Below are 11,436 nucleotides of genomic sequence, written 5' to 3' on the forward strand. Positions count from 1 at the left end.
TTGTTCCATTACAGCTGATAACCTAATCATAACCTAACCCAAACCTTATAGCACTGTGGAAATAATTAAATAATTATTGAAAATGTATCTGCAAATCAACTGCAATGAACCGTGCTCTCCGTCAACACTGTGATAATAAGAAACAACAGCAATTGATAAGCTTAGAACTCAGGAAGACAGTGAAAAGAGTTTGGAGACAGCTAAATTAGCTTTGATAATACTGTGTGAGCATGACAGAGGGGCCTACGTTCTCTGACTGTGTAAGGATGCTTAATTTGTTAACAGAAAAGTGCTGATGTTAGCTGTTAGCTGCTAGCTGTTAGCCGCTAACACTGACAATGACATACTGATAAAAGATAAATGCTAGCCGTTTTCCACTACAGTGATCTCTGGCTGCTGTGCTGGTACTGGAACCCAGTGGTTATCTAGCAAGTCTGTTATTCAGTGTCAAAAGCCACACTCTTTAAGAGTCACAACAGTAAGCTCTGCTTTACGTCTGCAGAGCAGCGACCTCAGAGCAGGAAAGTTCATGGGTTAGCACTAGGATAATGCTGAGAGGGGAGAAGACATGGCCAAGCTGTAGCCAGTCTCTACTAGCCATCTTTCACATCAAGTCACCACTTCTTACACTGTTTTCCTGCTAGTGTGGGTGGACCAGAGCCAGGCAGAGACCGCTGTGTCCCAGGACAGGAAAACATTTTCTTTCTATCGAGCTCTATAGTATTTTTTGGAGGGTATGCAAATTTTGTTTCCTTTACTGGCACTTTATTTAATTCTCCTGGACTAAGAAATACCAAATTGCGGCTCTGACTATTCAAAAAAAACTCCTTAAAAACCAAAAGGGGCTCATGAAAACCCCATTAAAAGAATGCACAACCGACAACACTACATAAAGAAGCCTAATGTACAATATCAGAAAAAAGCTAAAAAAATATGTTAGTTTTTATCATACAGAATGAAAACTTTTAACAACTGAATTGCAGATATGCTCATACACTGTCAACTCACAATCTAACTCATACCCTTAGATTAAAACCACAATTTGTGATGAGGATTGAATGTTCATCAAAAGGATTGATTTACTTTTGATAAACACTGAAAAGAGACTGATTGAAAACAGACATTACACAAGATTTTGAGTTGTTATATTTCATTTATATTGTTGGCATCTATTTGTGTTGCTGGAATAAGTCTATTTTATTATTTTATTTTTATTTTTTTAGTGCTTTTGTCACTACAATGAAATAACATATTTTGAGTTAAACAAACAGACACTGATTTAAAGGGAAGGTATGTTCCAGTCCATAAAATCTTTTATTTTATTGGCCTTAGGTAGGCCATTACTGCCAGACCCAGAATAAATTCTTGCTGATTACATTTGAATCTGATTTCATCTTTGTTTCTTGTTATTGAAAGAGGGACAAATTGATACTTGGTTACAGTACAGTGAAACATAATTTGAGTAGCTTTGTATGTGGATGTAGCTGATGTATTTAAGTGTGTTGCAAAAAATGATGCTTTTTGCAGAGTCTGGCAACCTACATTTATACATGAGAGTACTCGCATATATGTTTACTTTTAACACAGTTGAACAGGTCATAGTTATGTTTCTGCCACAACTGAGTAATTTCTTCTGAACCACTTCACTAGTGCTTACTAGTACAGTAAAAAGAAGTGTTTATCCCATTCAACAGTTCTTTTGACTGTACTGAATCACTAGAATCCGTTCATTAAAAAGATTCATTCAAAAACTGCATTCACCGGCTCATTCAGTGCTTAGCAGGAGCCCTGACTGCATAGTGCATAATTCTCTAACTCCCTGAACTGGTAAACAGCAAAATGTTGCGTCATTCATTTCATGATTCAGCCCTGATTGAGGTTCACATTCACTCTTCAACAAGCTCACCGTGAGTACTGAAGGACGGTGCATTCATGGACCATAGTATATGGTCACTGGCGGGAGACACAGTGCTACTTTGAGTGGTATACATGTATTGCACGGGAGTCCTCAGCTCTGTACACTCACTGAACACGTTACATGGATGTTGGCAAGTTGAGACAGCACTAATTTTAGCAGTAGGCTACAGTTACAAAACTTGAATCAAGTCCTTTGCCCTGAGTGGCAGTTCTCTCTGTGTACAGTACGCAAGTGAGCATAAGTTCACTGAACAAGTCAGCGCTGACTGGTGGTGCGTTCACTGTTTCACAACTGCGTTTCACAACTGAAAAACAGCACAAAATGATTAAATTAAGATAACCACAATATCTATAATTATCTAAATGCACAAATGTTAAACTTTTAGGGGCTAAACCCACCACCCAATACCTCACAAACTCTGCACAAAGAAAAGAGAACTGTATTGAGCATACAAAATTCAACAAATAAAAAACAATGTGAACTCTATTAAATTCTCATGAGATATGAGACCCAAAATGTAATAATCAGGTAACAAAAAGTGTATAAGAGGATAATAAACACATTCTAATGACAAAAATGGCATTCAGTCGCATAAAAAGTGCTGGTGGGGCCTGTATGAAAAAAACAGTACTGGTGGGGACTTAGTTCACACACTGTAATACCAGGTTTGGCCTTTGGTAGCGCTCTAGAGCACACACACAATTTCAGAAAATGAGCCTGCTGGGGACTTTGTGTACACACTGCTATACCAGGGTTGACCTCTGGGGTTGCTATAGAGCAAACACAAAGTCACAAAAAACAGCCTGCTGGGGACTTCTCAGGAAACTTCACCAGCCATATTAGAAAGTCATTTTCTATTCACTGGAGTGGTTCGCACCGTGGGGACCATGGTTTTGGTCCCCACGGTGTTTTTGGTCCCCATGGTGTTGGTGTGTATTCATGCCAATGTCCCCACCAGGATAGATAAACGAAAGCACACACACACACACACACACACACACACACACACACACACACACACACACGTGTGTGTGTGTATGTCAGGGTTTTGTTTACCGATGAACTCAGGACGCACACACGGGACTAAAAGTTTGAGTCTTTATTGAAGGAAGTATACTGGGTGGTGAGTGATGAAGACCGGAGGTTCAGGACTGCAGAAGGTCAGGGATGAATGTGATGGCAGGAGCTGACGGCCCGGAGACAGATAGTCCACACTAGCTAGGTGCTTCTCGGCTAGCAGGCCTCATAGCACTCTGGGCGGCTAGTCAGGTTAGCAGAACTTGGGAGACACCAGGGCACAGAGCTGAGCTTCTCCAGGGCGGCTAGTCAGTTTAGCAGAACTTGGGAGACACCAGGGCACAGAGCTGAGCTTCTCCAGGGCGGCTAGTCAGTTTAGCAGAACTTGAGAGACACCAGGGCACAGAGCTGAGCTTCTCCAGGGCGGCTAGTCAGGTTAGCAGAACCTTGGAGACACCAGGACACAGAGCAGAACTTCTCCAGGGACAAACAGCAGAGTATCAGTCAAGAGAAACTGGCAGGACTAACCTTAAACGAGAAAAACAATTCTTCTGAGGCAAACCGGGGACTGGCATGGAGAGGTGTGGAATGATGACGGCCCAGTGCTGAACTGAAGGCGGAGGCAGGTTAAATAGAACACTTCACAGGTGGAACCAGGGTCTGGCTAATTGACTGGTAAATGATATCAGGTGTGACTGACTGCTGAGGAGGTGAAGTGAAAATTGACATAAAATAACTGATGACTGAAAACTAACAATAAATAAAGTCAAACCTAACCCAAAAGAGATGAAAAAATTAAAATAACAGAAAAACAAAGCCAAACCAAAACTCAACCATGACAGTATATATATATATATATATATATATATATATATATATATATATATATATATATATATATATATATATACATACATATATACATACATATATATATACATATACACACACATATATATATATACATACACACACATATATATATATATATACATATATATATATACACACACATATATATATATACATATATATATATACATACATATATATATATATATACATATATATATATATATATTAGGCCTTTTTTGACCTGCTGTACATTAGCCAGTCCCTAAACTTCATGTATCATGAAATTGTTGACCTTTTGGGTTTTGTGGTTTTTATTTTATTATTACAATTAAATAATAATAATAATAATAATAATAATAATAATAATAATAATAATAATAATAACAATAATGTTATGTTCAGTGTTTTTTCGCTAATCCACCTCTTATATATTTCAATCCTTGTGTAATTTTGTCTGTGTTGTGTGCACCTGCCTGTTGCTTTAATCCTATAAATTTCCCCGTCGTGGGATAAAAAAAGGATTAGCTAATGTTATCTTATCTTAAATAACACTTTTTAATATATGTACTGGGTTCTTTCAAGGTCTTAATTACATGTTATGTGTGGGCTCCAGTAACATATGATAGATAATATCTACTTTGAAAGTTAACATGAACTGCTGCTGAAGATGAACACTGATCTACCTGGATGTTCCATGGAGGACTGAAACGCCTCAGTCAGAGACGTCTGTGGGTCTTTCGGGGCAAAACAGAAGTTTCGTCTCCTCTCTCCGTTTCTGTGGCTCGACGTTTTCATGTTTTTTCACATGCTTAGATAGATTTGTTGTGTTTCCACTGAAATGAACTGGCTTTTTACAAAACATACAGCTTGATTTCATTTACGGTATTAAAATAAAGCCAAACGTTGCTACTTCCCCAGTTCATGTTTTTTCGCTGCTGCGGTCTCTCTCAGCTGTTTGTGTGTTAAGTTTGTCTGAGAGCTGAGTGGGCGGGCCAGGCTGAGCCTGCGTGCTGATTGGCTGGCGCCGCTGAGCCATGTACGAGAGGGGAGGGGGAGCGGGAGAGTGCTGCCGTGACAGCGCGCTGCAGTCAGCGCGCGTGCTGACTGACACTGACAAAGCATGTGAGCAACATGTGTTAATGCGCGATAAAATAAATATCGCCGTTAATAGTCTAATGAATTAACGCAAAATTAACGCGTTAACTTGCCCAGCCCTAATATATATATATATATATATATATATATATATATATATATATATATATATATATATATATATATATATGTGGGGGCTGCGCAGTGGATAGCACTGTTGCCTTGCAGGAAGAAGATTCTGGGTTCAAATCCAACCCTTGGCCTTTTTGCATGGAGTTTGCATGTTCTCCCTGTGCATGCGTGGGTTCTCTCCGGGTACTGTGTGGCTTCCTCCCACAGTCCAAAAACATGACTGTTAGGTTAATTGGCTTCTATAAATTGTCCTTAGGTGTAAGTGTGTGCGTGAATGGTTGTTTGTCCTGTCTGTCCATGTGTTGCAGACTGGCGACCTGTCCAGGGTGTACCCCGCCTCTCGCCCAGTGAACGCTGGAAATAGGCACCAGCAACCACTGTGACCCCATCAGGGAATATTTTTTTGAGTCAGCCCATATATTCCCTTGACCGTGGACGTCATGCCACATTAGTTACCTCACTTGCTTATTGTGCAAAGTCAACTTTAACCAAATCTGGCAGTTATAAGATAACCATTGACAATTCCTGTATCTCTTCACCTTTCAGCTTCGGAGCCTTGGTGCCATCCTGTACAGCCTTCCCATCCTCTACTTCACTTTCTACATCATCACCTGGTTAACGTTCATCTATGCAGCATCAAGTTCTCCCTTCACACTTCTGCCAAACTGGTCCACAGTCCACTCACCTCTCCACTTCACAGTTTCAGCTCCCTTCCCTCCCTGTCCTCCAGAAAACCTTCATAAACTACAACTAGTACAAAAGACAGTAGCTTCATCATTACATCATCTACTTCACATCTGTACATTAACTCCACTGGGTCCCTGTCACATTCAGTATAAAAAATCCTACAATCATACAAGACCAACCACAACCTGGACAAAGCAGGAGACATAACCAACACTATGATCACTATGAATTTTCTGACCTGCTGGTATATAGATCCAAAGAACACCTTTGACCACTACTACTTTCATTTATGTCATCTGTGACCAATTTGAGATGCTCTTCCAAAAGTTATAATGACTGAACACCGATAAACCCACTGATCTCTATTCAGTGGATAAACCTCAGACTGGCGAATGTCCACTTTGCAAAGATTCGCCCTTCTCTCTTTCTGATTGGCTAATTACCCGGCTCTGCCAGGTTTCATTGGTTGAGAGCAGCTTCAGTTTAAAACCTTGACAGAGAACTTTACCCCGGATATAGATACATCATGTGTGATCTATAATTACCTCAGTTGAGGTTTCTGTTTCCTTTGTTCCGGAACATTTGCTTAAGGAACTCTCAGTATTTTGGGTAGCACCCTTATCTGGGTAACCTCCAGAGAGAGCTGCTTGGTTCTCCTTGCTGCCTTTGTGTTCATCAGTCATCGTATTTCCATAATCATCTTGCTTCCCAGACACAATCGGGTTATCTTGAAAAACTGTCTTATCTCCATCTTCTTCACAAGTTGACTGCTTTGGCACTTCTTGTTGTTGAGATGTTTGTTCAGATGATTCAGGAGCAGCAGAACTGCATTCTGCAAATGAGGAGAGTCGTGACGTAAAGTTAGATAATTATCAAAAACAAAGCTGCTTTGTATGTCACCAACACACTGCAATGCATCTGGTTTTTCTACTATACCTTTTGTTTGTTGCTCTGTCTGATTACTATGTAAAGAAGTAGGAGGCTGAGTTGGGATGACAGACAGTGTCGATCCAGTAGTTTCCTCACCACATTGTGGAACATTTCCCTCAGAAGACACTGGTAATACCTCTTCACCTTCTGTACATGTTCCTTGGACCTGGGCGACTACAGCAGCCTTGTTGGTTGATGGTGCCTGGCTCTGTGATAATGATATGTCTCTTGTGTTCTCTAAGACATCGTTGACAGTGTCATTTGTGATAAGATCTGAGTCACTTCTGGCTAATTCAGTGACATTGAAAGCTTTCTGCACCTAAACAAAAAAGTCAAGTGAGAATAATTATCTTCAGAAGTCCCCTTAATTGAGTCTGTCTTTGCATTATTCAATATCAGTATAAAATCAGCTTTTCTCCAAGGCCTCAGATGATTTAGGTTTCCGTTTGGTTTCATTTGTGGACTTTTCCACTCCCCTCTGCCACCACTCATCCTTTGATTCAGTTCCAGCTGTTGCAACCAGTTGGTGTCCCCTCTGCACACCAGTTCCCCTGCCTACTTATACCTGCCTCAATTGTCCACTCACTGCCAGAACGTCTCATCTCATTTCTTCTTTTGTGATGGGCCCTGCCTCTACCAGTTTCTGTGTGCTCAGCCAGCTGGACTCTTCTGATAAATGTTGCCTGTGTCTGCGTGCTGCACAAGTCTGGCTTTTTCCCCACTGTGTTCCAGCTACTCCCTCTGCAGGTTCTGGTGCGTCCTTGGTCCACATCGCCTTTTCTGTTCTGTCCCTGCCTTCACCATTGGTTAGCCTGTCACTGCCTGAAACTCCTGGTCAGTTTGATTCTGCCATTCACCCTACCTCTATATTCTGGTAACCTGCTCATCCCTGCCTGCACCATCAGTCATTACTCATCTGTCAAGTCTGGTTGTGCTTGCCTGCCTCACCTGCCACTGTTTACTTCTTGCAATAAACTTATTAAAACGAAGCTCTGTGTCTGGCTGAATATCGGGTTCTCCAGCAGTAAGCATTACCCTCAGAGGTTTGTCAATGAACATTAGTGTAAGGAAAAACACTCTTGGTGCAGCGATTCAGAGAAAACAAATATTAGAACAATTTCTACCATAGTTAGAAAAAAGATGACAATCACTCTAGAATTAATGCACACAATGTAGTTCCAGTATTAAGCATTGAAACCAATTTAAGTATAATTTTGAATTAACACACAACATAATACATGGTTGTGTATATATGATCTATAACTACCTCAGTTGAGGTTTCTGTTTCCTTTGTTCCAGAACATTTGCTTAAGGAATTCTCAGTGTTTTGGGTTGTACCCTTATCTGGGTAACGTCCAGAGAGAGCTGCTTGGTTCTCCTTGCTGCCTTCGTGTTCATCATTCAACCCATTTCCATAATCAACTTGTTTCCCAGACACAATCAGGTTATCTTGAGAAACTTTATCTCCATCTTCTTCAGAAGTTGACTGCTTTGACACTTTTTGAGGTGTTTGTTCAGATGATTCAGGAGCAGCAGAACTGCATTCTGCAGCTGAGGAGAGTTGTGACGTAAAGTTAGATAATTATCAAAAACATGTATGTCACCAGCACAATGCAATACATCTGGTTTTTCTACTAAACCTTTTGTATATTGCTCTGTCTGAGTAGTATGTAAAGAAGTAGGAGGCTGAGTTGGATTGACAGACAGTGTCGATCCAGTAGTTTCCTCACCATATTGTGGAACATTTCTCTCAGAAGACACTGGTAATACCCCTTCACCTTCTGTACATGTTCCTTGAACCTGTGTGACTACAGCAGCCTTGTTGGTTGATGGTGCCTGGCTCTGTGATAATGATGTGTCTCTTGTGTTCTCTAAGACAGTGTTGGCAGAGTCATTTGTGGCTGATTCAGTGACATCAAAAGCTTTCTGCACCTAAAAGAAAAGGTCAAACAAAATAGATTTTTATAATGACAAATTCTGAAATCAATACTTTAAGTGTTAATAACTATAACTATGATGACAAAAAGCCTTAATCCTACAGAATAAAGAAACCAAAAAACAACCCGAACAGGACAGGTGCAGGGGGGCTTTAAAGGAGGGCATGATGCGAGCAAAACAGAGTTAAGGCAGGCAACCTAGAAGGTAATGGGGCAGGAGGAACCTTGGAGGCTGGTGAGAGGATGTGAGAAGGTCGGCGACAAAAGAAGTCTAGAGTCCGGCAGCAGAGGAGCAGGAATGCTGGAGTTCGACAGCGGTGGAGCAGAAACCCTAGCGGCTGGCAGTGGCGAAGAAATGTAACAAGAAAATTATTTATTCTTCAAATATTAACCTTTATTTCATCTTGGTGCTCTTGTTCAGCTTCTACGACCCGATCTTGATCCTTGTTTTGGTTCTCCTCCTTGCTGACAGCAGGCTGATTTTCTGATGAAGAGGTATCTATTCAACAATAAAACATTAACAGTCGCACAACTCTAATTTCCATCTTGTGTAGGGCAGCATAGTAATACATTTAGATATTAACTACTGTGTTACAAAGTGAAAATTTTCATTCTTGTGAAGGTTTTATTTAATTTATTTCACAAATAAATCTGAGAAGTGTGGGTTGCATATTTATATAGCACCTTTTACTCTGACACTCCTAGATAAAATCAAGAGTAAATAATTTCAAAAGTCGCCTGATTCAACTCTGTCCTTGCATAATTTTATATTAGTATGAAATCATCTTATCTGCAAGAGCTCAGAGGTTTGTTAATGTTTATGCTAATGTTTATTAGTGTAAAAAGACAACAAGGATTAAGTTATGGAGGAGTTTAAAGCAGCTCATAAAACAGTATCCCAATCTGTGGACATCTCAAAGAGCAGAGTTCAATCCATAATCCAAAAAATGAAACTGTGTTGTACAACTGCAAAGCGTACCACAAGACCATTCACTTAAACTGACTGAGTAAAACGAGCAGAATTTAGAGAGCCAGCTAAGAGACCCGTGGTACCTGAGGGACCCACAGCTCAGGTGGGGAAAAGTGCTGTCAAGGTAACTGTTAGTCATGCACTGCCCAAATCTGGCCTTTATAGAATAGGCACCAGAAGAAAGACCCCAAAATAACCCTGTTAAAAGTACAAGCAGTGCTGGTTAGACTGCACACATATTGAAGACAGTACTGCAGTCAGATGATTTCAACATGGCATTTCCTGGCTTACATGCAAAACATCATGTGTAATGGAGAACTAACACTGTGCTTCACACTTAACAAACCCCAGTTTGTTGTGGAATGATTTACTCAGGAAAAACAGGATGACTGGTCAGCGTTTATGAGAAGATTGATAGTGCTAAATAAATACAAGGCAGTCCTGAAGAAAACCTTTCAGAGACGGCAAAACAGTCAGCACTGGGGAAAAGGATAACCTACCACCATGACAACAACACTAAACATAAAAACCAAGGCTGTAATAGAAAGGCTTAGGTCAAAGCATAATCCTGGGTTACAACATGCAAGTAAATGTCCAAACTCAGACAGACAAAGGGGAAGTGCTGGCCTAGTGGTTAGAGCATTGCCCTTGGGTCCTGGAGGCTCTGAGTTAAACTCCCACAGACTGCCACTTGGGGTCCCGGAGCAAGACCCTTAACCCCAGACTGCTCCTTGGGTGCCACACAGTGGCAGCCCACTGCTCCCCAAGGGGATGGGTTAAATGCAGAAGCGAATTTCTCCATTGTGAGATCAATAAAGTTAAATTATTATTTAAACAAAAAACTCGATGTTAATCAACACTTTAAATAAAATCTGAGTGTGAGCTCATTTGCAAAGAGGGCAGAATAATCAGTCTTTAGACTGACTAGAGTGAAACAGTTTTACAAAGCATTGACAAAGGAGGATCTAAATACAAATGCACACCAGACTTTTCAGAATTTAATCTGGAAAAGATTTTGAAAATGGTGAATGTTTTTCTGCCCACTTCATAATTATGTCCTACTTTGTGCTGGTCCATCACATGAGGACCTAAGCAAATACACTTAAAGTTTGAGGTTGTCACGTGACAAAATATGAAAAAACGGTAGATTGAAAAAAATATGTATAAATGCAGGAAATTTTATTTACTCTACAATTCACAGAAATGTAATCATAGGTTGGAAAAGACAAAAAACCTTTGCTATATGTAAGTACTTATGTTAAACATTTACCAGCAGTATGCTTGTCCAATAGTTCTATAAAGATAATCAAGGTGCAAGAGGGGACTATAAAACCATAGAGTGATTCAAATGTCATATTTTTATTTGTTTTAGCATACCACAAAAATATAAATTAAGGATTTCCATTCAGATACTGCTGATTTATCAAAGTCTTTGCTCAATTTACCTCGCGTCTTCTTTTGAGTTAAAAGAAATAGCTTGAAGCCACATTCAGGACAGAATTTATATGATTCATCCACTGAAGTTCCACACTCTGGACAGAACTTCATGTTCCTGTTTAGGCGAAAGAGTTAGAAGTTTACAGTGTATATTTATTATTGGATATTTTTAACAGAACACAGATTTTATTTTGAAACGGGTGTTACCTTGTACATTTAGGTCATCGCATTATATGAACACTGTAGACTCACAAACCATAAAAAAAATCTTGCAGAGTGTTTGTTACTGTTCTACTTCCTGCTTTCTTTCTTTGTGGCCCCAACTAGAGGACAGAAAAATTGGAAAGTACATTCAAATTCAAAGCAGTCTATATCTGAACCTGATTGTGAATTAATTACTTGTATCATAAAGCAGAGTATTCAAAATGAATACTATGAATATGATTAAATAAATATGG

At 39.9% G+C, this 11,436-nt stretch overlaps 1 protein-coding gene across 1 annotated transcript in view; it reads right to left on the reverse strand.

Annotated features, from left to right (window-relative positions):
* The window catches only part of LOC105938291 (E3 ubiquitin-protein ligase rnf213-alpha), a 106,286-nt gene extending 95,194 nt beyond the window's left edge, over positions 1-11,092 (reverse strand). Inside the window, exons 1-4 of the mRNA XM_036141658.1 lie at positions 10,987-11,092; positions 8,964-9,070; positions 8,365-8,566; positions 7,902-8,185 (exon numbers count right to left, since the gene is read on the reverse strand). Of these exons, the coding sequence (XP_035997551.1) occupies positions 7,902-8,185; positions 8,365-8,566; positions 8,964-9,070; positions 10,987-11,089 (696 nt within the window). The 5' untranslated portion in view covers positions 11,090-11,092. The remainder of the gene's footprint in view (positions 1-7,901; positions 8,186-8,364; positions 8,567-8,963; positions 9,071-10,986) is intronic.
* Positions 11,093-11,436: the final 344 nt, after the last annotated feature.

Source organism: Fundulus heteroclitus, chromosome 9, assembly GCF_011125445.2.
Source record: "Fundulus heteroclitus isolate FHET01 chromosome 9, MU-UCD_Fhet_4.1, whole genome shotgun sequence".
NCBI lineage: Eukaryota > Metazoa > Chordata > Actinopteri > Cyprinodontiformes > Fundulidae > Fundulus > Fundulus heteroclitus.